The 22804-nt window shown below is 45.1% G+C and overlaps 1 protein-coding gene across 1 annotated transcript; it reads left to right on the forward strand.

The window, feature by feature from the left end:
- The first annotated feature begins 684 nt into the window (after positions 1-684).
- On the forward strand, positions 685-19278 carry COA7 (cytochrome c oxidase assembly factor 7). Its single transcript, XM_066269177.1, has 3 exons — positions 685-848; positions 3706-3846; positions 18064-19278. Exons 1-3 carry the CDS (start codon positions 743-745, stop codon positions 18510-18512), a joined length of 696 nt encoding a protein of 231 aa, XP_066125274.1. The 5' UTR covers positions 685-742; the 3' UTR covers positions 18513-19278.
- The last annotated feature ends 3526 nt before the right edge of the window (positions 19279-22804 follow it).

The raw sequence follows: 22804 nt of genomic DNA on the forward strand, positions 1-22804 counted from the left end.
CACAGGTCAGGCAAGTTACTTAACGTTTGTGTACCTCAGTTTCTTCATCTGCAGAAAGGGAATATAATAATACCTATCTGATATTGTCACAAGGAGTGTCATGGTGAGAATAAAATAACTTGTATAACGCTCTTAGAATCTGAAACAAAGTTCATCCCTGTTTAAATAATAGCTATTATAACAATATTATTTGTACAACTTCTACAGCTACTGTGTTCCAGTCATCAATCCATTCCTTACATTATTCATGTATTCATGTCCAGCTACATTTGGCACTAGGAGGTGCTCAATTTGCTTGTTGAGTGAATAATTAAATGTCTTCCTATTAAACTGCAAGCTCTTTAGGGGCTAGGACCATTCTTCCTAGCTGTTGAATTACTAGAAGAAAGCACAGCAGGCACTTAGAAATCACAGAACTAATGAATACACGGGGAGATGAAGGTATAAAAGTCTGTTACAGAAAGTCACTTAAGGCCACAAAGCTGGCGCAGATAAATGTTGCAGAAGGACTGTCATCAGTTTTAGTAACGGCCTGACTAGAAAAAAAGATTTGACCGCCAAAGACCTAGGGGAAACCAAGGTTTGCAGCGCCAGGCCTTGGGGAATGTGCTCGTAAGCTCGGACCGCGCGACACGCCCCGCCCAGGCCCCGCCCCTCCGCCGGATCACGTGACTACGGGGCTGGGCTCCGGCGCGGCCTGGGTCAGAGCGAGTGGGTAGTGTCATTTGGGTGAATAAGAACCATGGCTAGCGTGGTGGACTTCCAGGACGAGGAGCAAGTGAAGTCGTTTCTGGAAAACATGGAAGTGGAGTGCAACTATCAGTGCTACCGGGAGAAGGACCCGGATGGTGAGAGCCGCCCGCGCGGCCTGGGAACACGTGGGCACTCTTGGAGGAGGGGCGAGGGCCGACGGGTCACGTGAGCGACCTCTAAGGGACTCTGGAACCGTTCTGCGCCGGGACGCCTTCGGAGGCGACCCGTGCGGCGCTGACGGCCTTGTTTGTGCTGGGGCGGGTTGGGTTCCACGAGGATATTCGGGGCTCGCTGGGGGGGGGGGGGGGGATGCTCCGCCGGATTCAGCCTGGAGGCTGGGTGGGAGGGGAAGGAGAAGTGCTTGGGGCTCTTGGGGTAGAGGGACTTGGGGATACATCAGTGAGCAGATAACATTCCCTGCCCTCGTGGGGCTTACATTCTAGTGGGGGGAAGTGGACAATAAACATAAGAAACTAAGTGAAATACTGTGTTTTAAAATAATAAGTGCAATAGGAGAAAGAACTGACTGAGCCGTGTTGGGAATTCAAGGTCAATTATTCCCTACACGGGGAATAATTGACAAAATGGTATTTGGATAAAGCCTTGAAGAAGGTTAGGGAAATATATGCCAGGCGGAGGTAACAGCTAGTGGGAAGGACTGAGACAGGAATGTGCCCTGTGTGTTCTGGTAACATTGAATTGACAGTGTAGGGTGGGTGTCCAGAAGGGGCCACCCAGAGCAGCCAGTGCCTTTTGGTGGTTTTCTTCTTCCTACTTTATTTTTATAAATGAAAAGAAAAAAAATGGCACTGGTCCTACCTTATAGTAGCTTGTAGCCTGGTTTCCAGAATAACATTTTAGTTGTTTCTTGATGCTAACCAAATACAGAGTTGCTCTGCAGTGTAATGGCTTAAAAAGAACCCAGGGCTGTTCTTTGAGGGCTGATGCATGTCCTAAGTGTAGAGAGAATTCAGAGGAGTTGGAGTCAACTGAGAAGCAGGATGGTTGGGAGAGACTTCTGGGGTTGGTCAGAAAGGCCTTCTCTGATTGCCCAGTCTGTTAACCATTTCTCCAACATATACAACAAACTATCTGATAATCCTGTTTTATTTCAATCATAACATTTATCACTGTTTGAATACATCTCGTTCACCTCTTTACTCATTTATTGTGTTTACTCCTCTAGAATGTAATTTTTAAGAGGGTAAGTGACTGTATTCCCAGCATCCAGGACAGTGTTTGGTACATAGATGAACATAGATGCTCAAATATTGTTGAGTGAAAGTGAATGAGAAATGGGTGTTATTGGGGATGCAGAAGGGACAGAGGAGAGAGATGTTGAGGAGAGGCTCGCTGGGACTAGACTGCCAAGGAGAGAGTATATTTCTAACTCTTTGATAGCTGCTGTTTCTACTCTGTTTTCAGGCTTTATGTTTCCAGCCCGGCTGAGGAGTAAGGGTGTAGTCACTGAAGTACCTCTAACTTGCTGCTACAGACTAGCCAGCCCTTGTGCCCTTTTGGTTTTCTGTGTTTGACTACTGAACTTTCTAAGACGTTCCCAGGCTAACAGTTTAAACTATGGAAGTCATTGTGTCTTTGGTCCAGCCTGGCTGAGAGGGAGCAGGAGGGGTGGTGAGAGGAGGAGCCACTGCAGGGGCCAAGGTCTCCCTAGTCCTTATACTAGCGGGTTTGCCTACCCTGGCTGATAGTGTGTGTGTTCTTGACTTTGTACTTGAACGATTTCACAACACGATCCAGGTAAATTTTGAGAGTACGTTTATTAAAGCGGGGGACAGTGAAACAAGGAAGAAGCAACAGGAGAACCTAGGTGGGACTGCTTTGGCTCACTGAGAAGAAAAAAGGGGACCTTGGAGACAGGCTCTGGAGGGTTATCCCGGAGAAGCTGCTGCTGCCCATTGTTTTCCTGGTTGCAAGTCTCTTAGGTACCTTTAGAGTTAGGAGATGCACGCCTGTGGGGGAAGGTAAAGGCATGGGCTTGTTTCTAAGAGGGAGAGCCCTAGCTGGGACCTTCATTTTGAGGGTTTTTAAAGGCTGGGGGTTTATGAAAGGTCTTAAGAGAGGATCCCAGTGGAATATTCATCACCTTTATGCTGATATGCCAAAATGAGATTTATTCCCTTCACTTCATCTGTCCTTGGGTGTAGCTGGCAAATGGCACTAATCGGATTTCTGCTATCCATCTCCCTGACTGGGGTGTTTTTTTGTTTTTTTTTGGTATTTTTCTGAAGCTGGAAACGGGGAGAGACAGTCAGACAGACTCCCGCATGCGCCCGACCGGGATCCACCCGGCACGCCCACCAGGGGCAACGCTCTGCCCCTCCGGGGCGTCGCTCTGCCGAGACCAGAGCCACTCTAGCGCCTAGGGCAGAGGCCAAGGAGCCATCCCCAGTGCCCGGGCCGTCTTTGCTCCAATGGAGCCTTGGCTGCGGTAGGGGAAGAGAGAGACAGAGAGGAAGGAGGGGGGGTGGAGAAGCAAATGGGCGCTTCTCCTATGTGCCCTGGCCGGGAATCGAACCCGGGTCCCCCGCATGCCAGGCCAACGCTCTACCGCTGAGCCAGCTGGCCAGGGCCCCTGACTAGGGTGATTTAAGCTATTTAATACCCTCTGGTTAGGGAGAAATGTAAACCATTTACTTTTTATGATTTACTAGATGGCTGTAAACTGCTTGGCCATTTTACTGTCTGTCTCACTTTCCCTGTTCCACTTGTCCTGGCATACTTGCCTGTCTCATACTGCTCAGTCCCTGCCTAAGGGCCGACAGTGCCATTTGTAGGCCTGGCTGAACACCACCTGCATTCTTTGTCGCACTTCAGGAGAACAGAGGTTGGTCTTAAATGAAAGACACATCTGGCCTGTAACACCTGGACCCTCCCTGTTGCTGAGTAGTGCCCCCCCACACATGAAGAATAGCTCTTATCTTCTTTTTACAGGTTGTTATCGCCTAGTAGACTATTTAGAAGGAATCCAGAAGAATTTTGTTGAGGCTGCCAAGGTATTGAAGTTCAACTGTGAAGAGAACAAACACAGTGATAGCTGCTACAAACTGGGGGCCTATTATGTGACCGGAAAAGGTAAGGAGTGCCTGCTTTCTTTTGTCCTTGTCATTGATAGTACTGCTGACCTCATACTGAACCCTCTGCAGAAGGGTCCTCACAGGCATCTGGGAAGCACATTGCAGGAAGATTTGGAAACAAGTTCAGCAGAGTAATGAGGGGAAGAGTACAGCCTTTTAAGTTAGGCAGACCTTAGGAAATGCTGTTTGCAAATAGTGAGTGGGATCGTGAGCCAGTCACTTTAACTTTGCTTGTTGTATCACCTGTAAAAAGGAGAAAAAACTATTTGCTTCATAGGGTATTTGTGAGATTAAATATACTGCTCACAAAAATTAGGGGATATTTCCAAATGAATATGAAGCGATAAAAAAAGAAGCATTTGATTTTTTTTATTAAACAAGAACATTAGAAAAGCAAACGACAAGTCAAAGAAAGTTGTTTGATTATGCAAATGAGATGCAAAACCAACTTTTATTTCATTGGTGAAAATGCACTATATCAAAGGCTGAAAGTCCTGGAGTATCTGCATGTTCCCTGATCCCTAGTTTCTGTGGGCAGTATAGGTAATGTAGGTAAAGGCATCAGCAAGCACATGCCTGGCCAAGAGAAAGGGATCAATAGCAAATTACCCCAGAAAACTTATTTCACATAGTTTCTGTGGGTCAGAAACTTGGGAGTGGCTTAGATGTGTGTGCCTCAGGGTCTCTCATAGGTTTGCAGACATTAGCCAGGAATCTAGTACTGCAGTCATATGAAGATTTGACAGGAACTGGAATTTCTAATTGTAAGATGACTTATTCATCTGGCTGTTGGTAAAGACTTCTTACTGTTTCCTGCCAGTTGTTATCAAGCAACCTCAGTTCCTTGTGATATGGATCCCTCTCTGTGTCCTCATGTCATAGCATCTGGCTTTCTCCAGAATGAGTGATCTGAGGAAGCAAAAAGGATTCCTCGGTGTCTTCTGATGAATCCTCAATGGCCTACCCTTGGATGCCACACATTTTTCATTCCTATCACGTTCTATTTATTATAAGTGAGTAACACTATATAGTAATATAGTCCACACTAAGAGGAAAGAACTTAAGATTCCACCTCTTGACATCAGGAATATCAAAGAATTTATGAACATATTTTAAAACCACCACAAATAGGGACTATGACCTTTGACAAAAAGCTCCCTAGATCATGAGCTTCTGGAGGATGTTATGATTCATTCATCCCTTGTTCCCAGTGTCCAGCCAAGATGGTTAGAAAGATAAGCAGTGAAAGCTGAATGAAGAAGATGTCTTTTTAATACCCTGGAGTTGTGTGGATTATTTCTTTTCTTTTTTTTAACAGAAAGAGAGAGGGATAGCTAGGAATGGACAGACAGGAAGGGAGAGATGAAAAGCATCAGTTCTTCATGCAGCACCTTAGTTATTCATTGATTGCTTTCACATATGTGCCTTTGCTGGGGGCTCTAGCGACCTTGGGCTTCAATCCAGCTACCTTTGAGCTCAAGCCAGCAACTATGGGTCATGTCTATGATCCCATGCTCAAGCCAGCAACCCCGCACTCAAGCTGAATGAGCCCATGCTCAAGCCAGCTACCTTGGGGTTTTAAAACTGGGTCTTCAGCATTCTAGGCCAATGCTCTATTCACTGTGCCACCACCTGGTCAGGTGGGACATTGGGTCTTGGTAGTTCCTATTTTGATGAAAGTTTAGCATCATGGGAGTATCAGTTTTTCTTCTGATGCAGAGGGGCATTTCTTTAACCTTGTAATTCTCCTAGTATCCTAACCTAAGGAAATAACATAATGCATGTAAAGTTTATCTGCAAAGAAAGTCACCCCAGCATTATTTATCTGGCAAATTTATTATTTATTTATAGTTTACAAGTAGTACATAACTGCATTATATTACTGTTTTAAAAATCTGTGTGCTCCCTGAACAGGTGGTGGTGCACTGGACAGAGTGTAGGACTGGGATGCAGAGAACCCAGGTTCGAGACCCTGAGGTCGCCAGCTTGAGCGCGGGCTCATCTGGTTTGAGCAAGGCTCACCAGCTTGAGCCCAAGGTCGCTGGCTTGAGCAAGGGGTCACTCGGTCTGCTGTAGTCCCCTGTTCAAGGCATATGTGAGAAAACAATCAATGAACTAAGGTGCTGCAACGAAGAATTGATGCTTCTCATCTTCCTTCCTTCCTCTCTGTCCCTATCTACCCCCCTCTCTCTCTCTGTCAAAAACCCCCCACAAAAACCTGTGTGCCAACAGTAGCAGCTTAGTTAAATAATTAATATTACTTCCATTGGATGAAATGTTATTTAGCCCATTAAAAAATAAAATATTTTACCCTGGCAGGATAGCTTAGTTAGAGCAGTGGTCCCCAACCCCTGGGCCGCGGACCGGTAGCGGTCCGTGAGCCATTTGGTACTGGTCCGCAGAGAAAGAATAAATAACTTACATTATTTTCATTTTATTTATATTTAAATCTGAACGATGTTTTATTTTTTTAAAATGACCAGTTTCCCTCTGTTACATCCGTCTAAGACTCACTCTTGATGCTTGTCTTGTAAGTTTGACAATTATATTTAAAAATACCACAGTTTTTATGCTGGTCGCATAATTTTATTTTGTGCATTTATCTGTCCCACCCTAAAGGCCGGTCTGTGAAAATATTTTCTGATATTAAACCAGTCCGTGGCCCAAAAAAGGTTGGGGACCACTGAGTTAGAGCATCATCCTGATATGCAGAGGTTGCTGGTTTGATCCTCTGTCAGGGCACATATAGGAACAGATTAATGTCTCTATCTCTCTCTCCCTTCCTCTCTCTGTAAGTTAATAATTTTTTTTTTTCCAAAGTGAGAAGCAGAAAGGCAGAGAGGCTGACTTCCCACAGGTGCCCGACTGGGATCCACAAGGGGGCGATGCTCTGCCCATTTGGGGCATTGTTTCATTGCAACCAGAGCCATTCTATCACCTGAGGCAGAGGCTATGGAGCCATCCTCAACGCCCGGGTCAACTTTGCTCCAGTGGACTCTTGGCTGTGGGAGGGGAAGAGAGAGACAGAGAGAAAGTAGAGGGAGAAGGGTGGAGAAGCAAATTGGTGCTTCTCCTGTGTGCTCTGACCATGTATCGAACCCGGGACTTCCACATGCTGGACCGACGCTCTACTGCTGAGCTAGCCGGCCAGGGCCTAAAAATAATTTTTATTTTTTTATTTTTCTGAAGCTGGAAATGGGGAGGCAGTCAGACAAGACTCCCGCATGCGCCCGACCGGGATCCACCCGGCACACCCACCAGGGGGCGATGCTCTGCCCATCCAGGTTGTTGCTCCGTCGTGACCAGAGCCACTCTAGCGCCTGGGGCAGAGGCCAAGGAGCCATCCCCAGCGCCCGGGCCATCCTTCGCTCCAATGGAGCCTCAGCTGCGGGAGGGGAAGAGAGAGACAGAGAGGAAAGAGAGGGGGAGAGGTGGAGAAGCAGATGGGCGCCTCTCCTGTGTGCCCTGGCCGGGAATCGAACCCGGGACTTCTGCACGCCAGGCCGATGCTCTACCACTGAGCCAACTGGCCAGGGCCTAAAAATAAAATTTTTAATAAAAATTTTTGTTGATATTGAGAAAACATACTGTTCAGTGAAGAAAGTAGAATATAAAATTATATATGGTATGAATTCAGCTATATAATATAGTGCAAAACCAAAAAGGTTTCTACTTATTGTCTTTAGATTTGTGTCCTGGTAAAGTTTTGGTTTGCTTTTGTCTTTTTTTAATTTTTTATTTATTTATTCATTTTAGAGAGGAGGGGGGAAGAGAGAGAGAGAGAGAGAAGGGGGAAGAGCAGGAAGCATCAACTCCCATATGTGCCTTGACCAGGCAAGCCCAGGGTTTTGAACGGGCAACCTCAGTGTTTCCAGGTTGACGCTTTATCCACTGCGCCACCACAGGTCAGGCTGCTTTTGTCTTTATACCATATTTTACTATATTTTCCACAAGGATTTTGAGTTCATTATTGATTAGGGAAAACAAATGAGACTGTGCAATTATTTTCCCTTCTCTTATTAGACAGATTTATGAGATAAATAATGATACACTGAGACTTTATTTTTGTTTCAGTGCTGCTTTGTTGAGCAGACTTTTAGTATTTGCTGTTTACAGTGAAGCAAGGATTAGACATGACCAATTGTGTGTGTATGTGGGGGGGATATTTATACTAATGTTACTACCTGGGAGAACTTGATAAGCATCTTCAGAGAGAGACATGTAAAGTACTGTGGGGGCTCAGCACTGGGAGAGTGTCATCATTAGGGGTGCTGTCAGGGAGGATGAGGCTTTGGAACTGGTTCTTCAAGGACAGAGTAGATTTTGTTTGGTAGAGGTAGAATAGAGTTATGTCCAAAGCAGAAAGAAGGTGAGCTGGTGTGAAGAAGAAAACAGAGTGGTAGAGAACAATAAATTATCTCTGTTAAACTGACATTCTTAAATAAATTTTACAGGTGTTTATACTAAAGTGGCTACAGAAGATCCCATTATGCTACTCAAGCCCTTTTGGATTGGTTTTTACCCTACCGTGTCTAAAAGCCAGTCCTGCCTACTTCTGAGCTAAATGATTTTACAATCTCTGATTTTGCCCTCTGTTCTTTGAAAACACACTCTGTCCTTTCTTGACACAGACTGGTTAATAACTCTTTTTACCAGGGATAGCTGGGGTAACGGGAAGAGTGGGAGGTCAAAGAACCCACTTTTAATCCTGAGCACTAACTAACATTGTGGCATCAGGCAAGGCATTTTCCTTCCCTGAGCCATAAATTCCTCAGTGACAAAAAATTGAGTAATGCCCTGGCCGGTTGGCTCAGCGGTAGAGTGTCGGCCTAGCGTGCGGAGGACCCGGGTTCGATTCCCGGCCAGGGCACACAGGAGAAGCGCCCATTTGCTTCTCCACCCCTCCGCCGCGCTTTCCTCTCTGTCTCTCTCTTCCCCTCCCGCAGCCAAGGCTCCATTGGAGCAGAGATGGCCCGGGCGCTGGGCATGGCTCTGTGGCCTCTGCCTCAGGCGCTAGAGTGGCTCTGGTCGCAATATGGCGACGCCCAGGATGGGCAGAGCATCGCCCCCTGGGGGGCAGAGCACCGCCCCTGGTGGGCGGGCCGGGTGGATCCCGGTCGGGCGCATGCGGGAGTCTGTCTGACTGTCTCTCCCTGTTTCCAGCTTCAGAAAAATGAAAAAAAAAAAAAAAAAAAAAAAAATTGAGTAATAAGAACTGCTCATTTTTTTTTTTTTTTTTTTTTTTGATGACAGAGACAGAGAAGGACAGATAGGGACAGACAGACAGGAAGGGAGAGAGATGAGAAGCATCGATTCTTTGTTGTGTCACCTTAGTTGTTCATTGGTTGCTTGCTTATATGTACCTTGACTGGGGGGCTACTGCAGACCAAGTGACCCCTTCCTTGCTCAAGGCAGCGACCTTGGGCTCAAGCTGGTGAGCCTTGCTCAAACCAGATGAACCGCGCTCAAGCTGGCAATCTCCGTGTTTCGAACCTGGGTTCTCCGCATCTTAGTCCAGTGCTCTATCCACTGCGCCACTGCCTGGTCAGGCTGCTCATACCTTTTTTGTAGGATTTTTCTAAGCATCATATGTAATCCAATGTGATTGCTTTGTTAAATTGTAAAACAGTCTATCAGTAGGAACAGGTACGATTTGTATTGGTTGCTGCAAAAGTTACTTTGGATTATACATGTAGAGTGACTCAAAGAGTACTTTGGCCAGATGTTTTCATCTGTGAAGCAATTTAAATATCCCATAAGGAAGTGGAAAGTAATTTTGATACACATCTCTTTGATGAAATATCTTGCAGCCAGTGAAACAAAGTTAAGGGTTTCTAATGGGGAGTGAAAAGGACTCATGATTACAATATGCAAAAATAAGACCAAACTACATAGAAAATGCAGTAGGAAGAAATACATCAAACTATCAAGTCTCTAGGTGGTAATGATTCATAATTGTTCTTTCCTTTCCCTTTTATTTAAGAGTCCTCAATTTCTCTTCTAAAAAGTGGGATTACTTTAGAGAAGGAGTTGAAGGCTCAGATAAATTGATGATAATTTTAAACAAATATTTATCTCTAGTAAAGACCATTCTTGTGAGCTCTAGACTGCCTAGAGTTTTCTGGACAGTTCTTCTTGGGGTTCTTAAAGGCATCTCAAACTAATCAATTATGGAATTTTTGTTTTCTTCTCCTGCCAATCTATTATGCCCTGTTGTCTTCTACTTGAGCAAGTGGTGTCTCTCTCAACCTAGTAGCTCATGCTAGTTTATCTTCAAAATAATGTCGCAGATCTGTCCTATTTCTTCCTTTTCTGCTACCATTTCTATCCAAGCCACCTTCCTTTCCTGCTTTGATTCAAGTTAGGAGATTAATGCAAGTCCCCAATTTTCTTTCCATATGGCAACCAAATGAACTTTTTTTTAAATTTAATTTTAAGTTAGAAGCTGGGAGGCAGTCAGACAGACTCCCACATGCGCCCAACCAGGATCCACCCAGCATACCCACCAGGGGGTGTTGCTCTGCCCATCTGGGGCCTTGCTTCATTGCAACCAGAGCCATTCTAGTGCCTGAGTCAGAGGCCATGGAGCCATCCTTAGCACCCAGGCCAACTCCAATGGAGCCTTGGCTGCGGGAAGGGAAGAGAGAGATAGACAGGAAAGGGGGAAGAGTGAAGAAGCATATAGGTGCTTCTCCTATGTGCCTTGACGGGAATTAAACTCGGGACTTCCACACACCGGGTCAATGCTCTACCGCTGAGCCAACCGGCCAGGGCCTCAAATGAACTTTTTTTAAAAAAAGTATTTTATTTATTGATTTTAGAGAAAAGAGAGAGAAAGAGAGGATGGGGGAGGAGTGGGGAGCATCAACTTGTAGTAGTTGCTTCTCGTATGAGCCTTGACCGGGCAAGCCCAGGAATTTGAATCAGTGACCTCCGCATTCCAGGTTGATGTTTTATCCACTGTACCACCACGGGTTAGGCTTCCAAATGAACTTCTAAGAATATAAATAATTTGCCTGACCAGGGGGTGGCACGGTGGATAGAGCATCAGACTGGGATGCAGAGAACCCAAGTTAGAAACCCCAAGGTCACCAGCTTGAGCATGGGCTCATTGGTCTTGAGCATGGGCTCACCAACATAAGTACGGGATTGCTGGCTTGAGCGTGGGATCATAGACATAATCCCATGGTCTCTGGCTTGAAGCCCAGGGTCACTAGCTTGAGGAAGGGTCACTCACTCTGCTATAGCCACCCACACTGGTCAAGGCACACATGAGAAAGCAATCACTGAACAACTAAGGTGCTACAACAAAGAATTGATGCTTCTCATCTCTCTCCCTTCCTGCCTGTCCTATCTGTTCCTCTCTCTGTTTCTCTGTCTCTCTCACACACAAAAAATAAATAAAATGAATAAATCATAGATTATGGCCTGGCCAGATAGCTTGATTGGTTAGAGCATCATCCTGAAGCACAGAGGTTACTGGTTTAATTCCAGGTCAGAGGACATGCAGGAACAGCTCAATGTTTCTGTCTCTCTCCCTCTCTCCCCTTCCTCTCTCGCTGAAATCAACTTTAAAAAATCATAGAGTAGATAAAATATACAAAGCAACTATTTTCAGACAACGTACAACAGGCAGTGTAATACGGTGATCCCTGAAAAAAGGAAAACGCGTAAGATGAACTCCGTCCATGATTGCATTAGCTCTCTTCCTAGAAGTGCTTTCTAGGTATGCACAAAGAGGTGAAGCCAAGTAGAACATTATAATCATGCTGAACTAATGAGGCCGAGGTCAAAGTTTCCAGCTATTAAGGAAGTGAAATTTGCAGGACAGGATACCAGAGAAGGAACTACATAGAGGAGCTCCAGAAATCCATACAGGGGTGCTGTTAAGTGTGGATCAGTGTTAAGCTGTACATGCGTAGAGGGAGACTTTGAGAGACGTTGCAGTAAAAAAGATACCGGGGAGCTGTGACCTGAAGAGATTCTAGAGGTTTCACAGTGCAGGGAGTATTTTGAGTTCTAATTGTCCCAGAGTAGAGGGACCTCAGTGAACACCACAGATATTCAATGGAGACTCCAGAAAGACCATGCCATATTAGTAAGACTACTGTAGATATGCTCTAACAAAACTTAAAAACAATCTTCAAATGATCAGGCTGATTCACCAGAAAATTACCTAGCTACCTGCCAGAATAAAACTCAAGTCTTTAAAAGAATTTTGCAAAATCCAGACTGTACAAAGTATCATCCACCATAAAATAAGAAATTACCAGTAAAAAAAAAAGGGCAGTTAATAGGAACAGACACAGATATGACAGAGATGTTGGAATTAAAGTATAAAAAATATGTTTAAGGGTTTAAATAAAAGATAACTATAGGCCCTGGCCAGTTGGCTCAGTGGTAGAGCATTGGCTTGGCGTGCAGGAGTCCCAGGTTCGATTCCTGGCCAGGGTACACAGAAGTGCTCATCTGCTTCTGTACCCTTCCCCTCTCGCTTCTCTCTCTCTCTCCTCCTCCTGTAGCCATGACTCTATTGGAGCAAGTTGGCCTTGGGCGCTGAGGATGGCTCCATGGCCTCTGCCTCAGGCACTAAAAAATGGCTCTGGTTGCAACGGAGCAATGGTCCCAGGTGGGCAGAGCATTGCCTCCTAATAGGCTTGCCGGGTGGATCCCCCTTAGGCACATGCAGAAGTGTCTGTGCCTCCCCTCCTCTCACTGAATTAAAAGAAAATGTTTGAAATGAAAAGTTTACTGGTCAGACTTAACAGCAAGCTAGATACTTCAGAAGAAAATAATCAGTAAATTGAAAGATCGGTTACTTGAAGTATTCTTTTTTTTTTTTTTTTTTTTTTACAGAGACAGAGAGTGAGTCAGAGAGAGGGATAGACAGGGACAGACAGACAGGAACGGAGAGAGATGAGAAGCATCAATCATTAGTTTTTCATTGCACATTGCAACACCTTAGTTGTTCATTGATTGCTTTCTCATATGTGCCTTGACCGCGGGCCTTCAGCAGACTGAGTAACCCCTTGCTGGAGCCAGCAACCTTGGGTTCAAGCTGGTGGGCTTTTGCTCAAACCAGATGAGCCTACACTCAAGCTGGCAACCTCGGGGTCTTGAACCTGGGTCCTCTGCATCCTAGTCCGATGCTCTATCCACTGTGCCACCGCCTGGTCAGGCCCTTGAAGTATTCTTTTTTTTTTTTTTTTTTTACAGAGGCAGAGATAGACAGGGACAGACAGACAGGAACAGAGAGAGATGAGAAGCATCAATCATCAGTTTCTCGTTGTGCGTTGCGACTTCTTAGTTGTTCATTGATTGCTTTCTCACATGTGCCTTGACCGTGGGCCTTCAGCAGACCGAGTAACCCCTTGCTGGAGCCAGCGACCTTGGGTCCAAGCTGGCGAGCTCTTTGCTCAAGCCAGATGAGCCCGCGCGGGACCTCGGAGTCTCGAACCTGGGTACTTCCGCATCCCAGTCCGACGCTCTATCCACTGCGCCACCGCCTGGTCAGGCTGAAGTATTCTTAATATTATATAAACTGAAGCACTGAGGAAAAAAAGGGAAAAGACAGAGCCCCAACCTCTGGGGTTCAACATCCATCACTCTAACATATATATATTGGAGTCCCAGAAAGAAAAGATTGGGACAGAAAATATATTTATAAAGAAATAATAGGGGCCCTGGCCGGTTGGCTCAGCGGTAGAGCGTCGGCCTAGCGTGCGGAGGACCCGGGTTCGATTCCCGGCCAGGGCACACAGGAGAAGCACCCATTTGCTTCTCCACCCCTCCGCCGCGCTTTCCTCTCTGTCTCTCTCTTCCCCTCCCGCAGCCAGGGCTCCATTGGAGCAAAGATGGCCCGGGCGCTGGGGATGGCTCTGTGGCCTCTGCCTCAGGCGCTAGAGTGGCTCTGGTCGCAACATGGCGACGCCCAGGATGGGCAGAGCATCGCTCCCTGGTGGGCAGAGCATCGCCCCTGGTGGGCGTGCCGGGTGGATCCCGGTCGGGCGCATGCGGGAGTCTGTCTGACTGTCTCTCCCTGTTTCCAAGCTTCAGAAAAATGAAAAAAAAAAAAAAGAAATAATAGGCCCTAGCTGGTTGCTCAGTGGATAGAGCGTTGGGGCCGGCATATAGACATTCTGGGTTCTATCCCTGGTCAGGGCACACAAGAGAAGCAACCATCTACTTTTCTTTTCCCCTCCCCTTCTTTCCTTCCCCTCCTGTAGCCAGTGGCTTGATTGGTTTCAGCATTGCCCCTGGCACTGAGGATAGCTTGGTTGGTCTCAGTGCATCAGCCTCAGGGCCTAAAATTAGCTTGGTTGATATGAGCATCAGCCCCATGTCGGGGTTGCCAGGTGGATCCCGGTCAGGGCGCATGTGGAAGTCTGTCTGTCTTCCTCTTCTCACTTAAAAAAACAAAATACAAAAATTTCCAAATTTGATTAAAAAAATCATTCTGCAGGTCCATGAAGCTCAGTGAACCCAAGCAGGATGACCAATGAAAATAGACCTAAACACTTATTACCAATTGCTATAAACCATAGTCAAAGAGAAAATCTTAAAAACAGAAAATGACATTGCGGAAAACCATGGTGAGAAAACCATTGACTTCTCATCAGGAACAACCTAAGCCAGAAGACAAAAGAACATCTTTTAAATGCTGAAAGAAAAGACTGTCAAATTTGAATTTTACTTTAGCCAAAATATCTTTTAAAATAAAGACGAAATGGCCTGATCAGTGGTGTCATTGTGGATAGAGCATCAGCCTGGGACACTGAGATCCCAGATTTGAAACCCTGAGGTCGCTGCCTTGAGTGTGGGCTCATCTAGCTTGAGCACAGGCTTGCTGGCTTAAGCGTGGGACCATTAACATGATCCCATGGTCACTGGCTTGAGCCTGAAGGCTGGTGGCTTGAAGCCCAAGGTCGCTGGCATGAGCAAAGGGGTCACTGTCTTGGCTGGAGCCCCCCATCAAGGCATAGATGAGAAGCAATCAATGAACAACTAAGGTGATGCAGCTATGAGTTGATGCTGCTCATCTCTCTCCCTGTCTCTCTCTTTTTATGTCTCTGTCTCTCACTTGCTTAAAAACAAATTTATTTTTAGCTAAAAATCTGAGCGAGTGTGAAAGTTACTGTTAGATAAATACAGTTCAAAAGAATGCAAGAAAAGCCTGACCTGTGGTGGCGCAGTGGATAAAGCGTTGACCTGGAATGCTGAGGTCACCAGTTCGAAACCCTGGGCTTGCCTGGTCAAGGCACATATGGGAGTTGATGCTTCCTGCTCCTCCCCCCCTTTCTTTCTCTCTCTCACTCTAACTCTCTCTCCTCTAAAATGAATAAATAAATAAAATAAAATAAAAACAACTAAGCTTAAAAAAAGAATGCAAGAAAAGAAGAAGGAGCAACTTTGGCATATTGGGACAAGGCTCTGACCAACTGAGCTACCTGGCAAGGGCTATCCACACATTTTCTAGTTTAAGTCAGTACTTCCTAAAATTTAGTTAAAAAATAAAACAATGACTATAACCTTTTAATATTTTTCATAACTCTAGGGACCCATTTAGGAAATTTTTCTGGTGAAGAAATATTCATTTGAAATTTAGCAGTTTCTTCAGTTTGGTTTTCATCTGGTAAAATCAAAGTTTTTTACTAGCATATGTAATCCAGCTTTTTAAAGTACTTCTATCCAGCTGTTTATTTAGCTAGCCAGTATGTAATTGGAATACTTTCTAAAAAGGTGTTCAGAATGGTATTCTTAATGTTGTTGGATTTATTTCTAGGTGGTATCTTTGGAAAGGCATCTTTTAAAAATAGTGTTAAGAGATAGTTAAAATGTTTGTTTTTGAGAATGTGTGATGATATGTGGGAATTTCAAATTTCCATTAATAAAAAGTGAGCCCTGTAGCCTGACCTGTGGTGGCACAGTGGATAAAGCATCAACCTGGAACACTGAGGTTGCTGGTTCGAGGCCCTGGGTTTGCCTGGTTAAGGCATATATGGGAGTTGATGCTTCCTGCTCCTCCCCCCTTCATTCTCTCTCCCTCCCCTGTTTCTCTTCTCTCTAAAATGAGTAAATTAAAATGAGCCCTGTAATCACCTTTGCTTAAAATGACCCATTAGTGGTTTCTTATTTATTGTTTCTAGGATTAAGTCCAGGGCCCTTAACACTGCCCATCATACTCTGTATGATATGAGCCCTGCCTGCCTCTCCAGCCTCCTTCTCCAGGATTTCTGGGTTCTAGCCACATGTTCTACTTTTCTCTTTGTATCCCATTCCTGCTGTTTGGAACAAGTCATATTTTCTTCCCCTTCTTTTTTTTCTATTATTTCAGATATCACTTCTTTGGGGAATATTTCCTTGATCTCACCCCCTAATATAGGTCAGAACCTTGATATATCATATTTCCCTATGTATAAGATGCTCCCATGTATAAGACGCACTGAAATTTGAAAAGAAAAATGTATTACATAAAGTTATTGAACTCAAGTTTTATTCATAAAATTATCATAAAATTCATACAACTCATCACTGTCAAAACTCCCATCCAGGCCCTGGCTGGTTGGCTCAGCGGTAGAGCGTCGGCCTGGCGTGCAGGGGACCCGGGTTCGATTCCCGGTCAGGGCACATAGGAGAAGCGCCCATTTGCTTCTCCACCCTCCTCCCCCTCCTTCCTCTCTGTCTCTCTCTTCCCCTCCCGCAGCCAAGGCTCCATTGGAGCAAAGATGGCCCTGGCGCTGGGGATGGCTCCTTGGCCTCTGCCCCAGGCGCTAGAGTGGCTCTGGTCGTGGCAGAGCGATGCCCCGGAGGGGCAGAGCATCGCCCTCTGGTGGGCAGAGCGTCGCCCCTTGTGGGCGTGCCAGGTGGATCCCGGTCGGGCGCATGCGGGAGTCTGTCTGACTGTCTCTCCCCATTTCTAGCTTCAGAAAAATACAAAAACAAAAAACCTCCCATCCATTAGCTTGTCTTTATCTGTGTCTGATGATGAATCACTGTCTTCAACAATGAGTGCAAAAACAAATGTGAAAAGGGAAATGCAAATAAAAACCTACAACCAGGCAGTGGATAGAGCGTTGGACTGAGATGTGGAGGACCCAGGTTTGAGACCCCGAGGTCGCCAGCTTGAGCGCAGGCTCATCTGGTTTGAGCAAAAGCTCACCAGCTTGTACCCAAGGTCACTGGCTTGAGCAAGGGGTCACTTGGTGTGCTCTAGCCCCCCCCCCCATCAAGGCACATATGAGAAAGCAATCAATGAACAACTAAGGTGTCGCCACGAAAAACTGATGATTGATGCTTCTCATCTCTCTGCATTCCTGTCTGTCTATCCCTCTCTCTGACTCTGTCTCTGTAAAAAAACAACAACAAAAAAACCCTATAACCACTGTATAAGACGCACCCAGTTTTTAGACCCCAAATTTTTGAAAAAGGGTGTGTCATATACATGGGGAAATATGGTAGTGTCATGTACTTTTCCTCTATACACTTGTCACACTTAATAGTCATACATTTATTTTTGTAGTTTATTGTCTATCTCATTAGACCATAAGATCCATTGATGGGGACAGAATCTGTTCCCCAGAACCCTAGCACAGTAGTTGATAAATAATGTATATTCAGTATATATTTAAATTAACAAACATTTAATAATTATTAAATAAAAATGTCATGTTTTTGCTGTAACTCTATGAGGTAGCTATTATCCCACTTTTTTTTTTTTTGCAAGAAACGGACAGACAGGAAAGAGATGAGAAGCATCAACTCATAGTTGTGCTACCTTAATTGTTCATTGATTTGCTTCTCATATGTGCCTTGGCTGAGACTCCAGCCAAGCCAGTGACCTTGGGCTCAAGTCGGTGAGCCTGTACTCAAGCCAGATAAGTCTGTGCTCAAGCCAGCAACCTTGGTGTTTCGAGCCTGGTCTTCAGCGTGCCAGGCTGACGCTCTATCCACTGTGCCACCACCTGGTCAGGCTTCACTCCTACATTTTGCAACCTCTACCTGTTTGGTCTGCCTCATAAGGTCTCATTTGAACAAAAGTTTTCATGGCTAAAAAACTTGGGAGGCCTGTGCATAATACTAGGCCACCTTCCTTTTATGCTGCCTTACCTCAAGGTATGTGAACTTTACTAAGGAATTGTTCCCTAACTATGGCCTTAGACATTCAGGTTCTGCCCTGGCTTGGGTTTACTTTTTTCTTTCCTTTCCTCACTCCCAGGTGGACTGACACAGGACTTGAAAGCTGCCTTCAGCTGCTTTCTGATGGCGTGTGAGAAGCCTGGAAGGAAGTCTGTGGAAGCATGTCATAATGTTGGTCTCCTGGCACATGATGGACAGGTCAATGATGATGGCCAGCCCGATCTGGGGAAAGCCAGAGACTATTACACAAGGGCCTGTGATGGCAACTATGCCGCTAGCTGCTTCAACCTCAGTGCCATGTTTCTGCAGGGTGCTCCCGGCTTTCCCAAGGACATGGGCCTAGCATGCAAATACTCCATGAAAGCCTGTGACCTGGGCCATGTCTGGGCCTGTGCCAATGCCAGCCGCATGTACAAGCTGGGCGATGGTGTTGATAAGGACGAAGCCAAGGCTGAGGTGCTAAAAAATCGGGCTATGCAGCTACATAAAGAACAGCAGAAAAATGTCCAACCTTTAACTTTTGGGTAGTGTGGCCCACCCGCCTGTGCAAAGATACTGGCACCTCCCAATTCCTGATGCAGTTCTTGGAGGTCAACCTGCTGGAGCGGAAAGACTTGGGACTTGATATTAGTGGCCCTGGTTACATATACCCATTGCCCCAGAGTGTCACCTACTGTGATGTAGACTGAAGTGTTTATTTCTTTAACTGATGTGTTCTGAGAAGAGACCTACATAAATGGGGACTTAGATCTCAAACTCTTGTAGCTCTGTGAAAAACAGTAAACTAGAGCCATAGAGATTGTGGGGGGTGGGGAGGAGAGGCAAAGAGTAGGAAACTGGAAAAATTGGCAGCCACAGAGCCTGAAGGAATCAGACTTCATCATTATGATTATTGTTATTTCAGTTGGGAGAACTTGAAAATCAGAAATGATCTTGATTTATATAACAGAAGGCTTCAGAAGCTAAGAACAGTCATGACTGCCACCCTCTGGTTTATGTAATTTTGGTGTGGGCTTTATTTTGCCCTTAGAGTCACATTTTTCAATAAATTAGTAGAGATTGGAAGGGTTAAAAGTCACGATTCAGGGTTGCTAAAGAAGAGGAAACATAAGCCCTCCTTCATTGGAGACATTCACAATTAAAAGTTAGCATCCTCAGTCCTCTTACCCGGTCCTGCTCATACAGGGATTCTTCCCAAAGCAACTTTACGTAGGGATTTGTAAGCGATGACTTTTTGCCCCTTGGAACTGAACCTTTTTAATTGTCCCTGTGAATAAACTATTTTGGTTGATAAGTAGTTTTGTTATTAGTGTTCTCTCCGATTCTGGGTAGGTTAGAGATTATGTTCTTTGGTGGTTGTGCCTTTTCTTTTAAAAACATTTTTTTCTGGGTCTTCCTAACTTGTCACTAGGGGGCGAGCTTGTTCTTTTCCTGCGGATAACATGACTTTTTTTCTGTCACCACCTACAGCAGGAGTTGGGAACCTATGACTCGCAAGCCAGTTGTGGCTCTTTTGATGGCTGCATCTGGCTTGCAGACAAATCTTTAATAAAAAAAATAACGTTAAAAATATAAAACATTCTCATGTATTACAATCCATTCATTTCCTACCGCTCATGTTCATGGTTGCAGGTGGCTGGAGCCAATCACAGCTGTCCTCCAGGACACCAAATTTTTATTGGATAATGCGTAACGTACATGGGTTGTTGTATAGCTCTCACAGAATTACATTTTTAAATATGTGGCGTTCATGACTCTCAGCCAAAATGGTTCTCGACCCCTGACCTACAGCTTTGGGGCTTTCAGTTTTGCAACTGTCTTAAGAAGGAAGGCTTACTGTGTGTTTGGTTTGTAAGCGTAGCTCACCAGTTTTTCCAGTTGATAGAGAAGAGCAACTTTCGCAAGACAAGTTCTAAAAAGGGAGTTTATTTTTAAAATGTAAAGTAGCTTTTGTTGTTTCAAATAAACTGTAGGCCAACAAGCATATGAAAAGATGTTCTCATCTCTAGTCATCAGGAAAATGCAAATCAAAACCACAATGAGATTAAATATTTTACCCCTTTCAGGACAGGTATTTAAAAAAAAAAAGACATGTTTACAAGAATGTATAGATTGTGTTTGCAAGAATGTGTCGAGGTGGAAGCCTTGTACATTGTTGGTGGCAAGGTAAAATGGTGCAGCCACCATGAAAGATATGATAGTTCCCCCAAAAAGTAAACACAAAACTACCATATGGTCTGACAATTCACTTCTGGATACATATTTGAAAAAAAAATGACAGAAGTGTCTGTGAGATATTACACACCCATGCTCATAGAGGCAATCACAATAGCCAAAAACATAACCATGGAATGTTATACAGCTTTAAAAGGAAGAAAATTATGACACATGCTATATAACATGGATGAACCCCAAAGACATGGTAAGTGAAATAAGCCAGTCACAAAAAGATAAATCCTGTATGATTCCACTTAGGTGAGGTATCTAAATTCATAGAGAAGAGACAGTAGAATGGTGGTTGCCATAGTCAGGAGGGAGGGAGAAATGGGGAATCATTTAATGGGTATAGCGTTTCAATTTTGCAAAATGAAAAACTTATGGAGATTACTTGCATAAATATGTGAATATTATTAATACTACCGATTTTTTTTATTTTATTGAGAGACGGATAGAAAGACGGGAAGGGAGAGAGATGAGAAGCATCTGATCATAGTTGTGGTACCTTATTTGTTCATTGACTGCTTCTCATATGTGCCTTGACTGGGGTGGGGTGAGGGGGCTCCAGCTGAGCCAGTGACCCTTTGCTCAAGTCAGCGACCTCTGTGCTCAAGCCAGCGGCAATGGGGTCATGTCTATGATCCCGCGCTCAAGCTGACAACCCTGTGCTCAAGCTGGTGAGCCCATGACCTTGAGGTTTTGAACCTGGGTCCTCAGTGTCCCAGGCTGATGCTGTATCCACTACATTACTGCCTGGTCAGGCACTACTGAACATTTAAAAATGGTTAAGGTGGGGCCCTAGCTGGTTGGTTCAATGGTAGAGTGTTGGCCCAGTATGAGGAAGTCTCAGGTTTGATTCCCAGTTAGGGCACACAGGAGAAGCGACCATCTGCTTCTCCATCCCTCCCCCCCTCCTGTCTCTCTCTCTCCTCCCCTCCTGCAGCCATGGCTCAGTGGTTCAAGTGTGTTGACCCTGGGCCCTGAGGATGGCTCCATGGCCTTGCCTCAGGCACTAAAATATTGTAGCTCAGTTGCTGAGCAACAGAGCAGGTGCCCCAGATGGGCAGAGCATCAGCTAGTAGCAGGCTTGCTGGGTGGATCCAGTCAGGATGCATGCAGGAGTCTGTCTGCCTCCCTGCCTCTCACTTAATAAAAAAAAAAAATTAATAAATGGTTATGGTGGTAAAATTTATGTGTACTTGTTGGGAAAACAGCTGTGTTAGTCTTGCTCACTTGTACTTTGCCTTAGTGTACTTGTACTTAGTGTGTGAGCATGTGGCAGCGCCATGTGTGTAGGGCTATGGGTGCTTACCATAAGGGTGGATGGTGGATTGCGGATTGCCTGCCTGCCACTGTGAGGGGCCATTTGCTGTTCATTTGCCTAAAAAGTGGTTTTCCCCTACTTGTGTGCTTTACACCATTGCAAGACTCTTAAATGGGAATGGTCCAATGCTTTCTGGCTCTGCAGTTTCTCTGCAGTCTGCCCAAATCCAGTGTGGACCTACCTGGCCTCAATCACCAGCATTACAGGACTTTACCACAATTTTTAAAAAAACTAAACATTTAAAATTTTTTAAATGCTGGAGCAGAAATTGTTGGCTATAAAAATACTATATTCTCTTGAAATACAGCTTTAAACAATTACCCTCACTACCCTTTACCCCCAGCAACATTTTTTTGCCCAATAATGTTGTTTAACCATCTTTTAAGAATAAAATTTTTTGAATTAAATAATGGGTTTTGCAATTTTGAAGAATTAGGTATAATGCCAGTAGCCAAGACCAGGTCCACATTGGATTTGGGCAGATGGTAGAGAATCTGCAAAGCTGTAAAGTGTTGGGTCATTCTGTTTAATATTGATGCATGTGCTCATGCACCAATCAGGCAAAGTGCTTGCAGTCGGTAAACCAGTGAGCAAGCCTAACACAGCTGCCTGCCCACATTCCACACCTTTAGAGTTGCCCACCTCACAATAGGTACATTACCTACATAAGCTGTTACAAAAAATGACAATTACAAAGGTGCCCTTCAATGTCTTCCTGAGCACTCTGCCCAGGGAGTTAACTGGAGGCCCACCTCTAACTCCCCACCCCACAGTAGGTGGGAGGGCCTGTATAGTCCAGGGCTGTGTCAGTTGAAGAACATGACCTTAGTGCATCTCTGTAACTGAGTGAGAGCAGCTTCCCAGTGCAGGAGGGCCTCCAAAGGTTCCCCCCCAATCAGGCTCTCTCATAGTACTGTCCGCAAGTGTGTGTTCATCCAGCAAGGGTGTTCCCCTCTGGTCACAGTCCAAGAGTCTATTACACTGCTCAATGATTAGTCCAGGATAGACAGCTCAGCTGTCTGTGCAAAGCACCAAAATGAAAGTCCATTCCACCTATTACCTTCTAATGCCAACACCTACTGCACATTAGAAAGGGATCAGTGGATTGCCAATTTCACATGGGCTCTCCAGACCCCGCCCATCCCCATGGACGGATCCCTTGGCCTCCCCCATTCAAACTGGGATAACAGGTTTTGGCGGGGGGGGGGGGAAATCCTCTTCTCCCTCAGCTGTCTCCAATAAGTGATCTTGTAACCTTGCAACCTGGACACCATCCATT

The sequence above is a fragment of the Saccopteryx bilineata genome, chromosome 3 (genome assembly GCF_036850765.1).
Source record: "Saccopteryx bilineata isolate mSacBil1 chromosome 3, mSacBil1_pri_phased_curated, whole genome shotgun sequence".
Classification (NCBI taxonomy): domain Eukaryota; kingdom Metazoa; phylum Chordata; class Mammalia; order Chiroptera; family Emballonuridae; genus Saccopteryx; species Saccopteryx bilineata.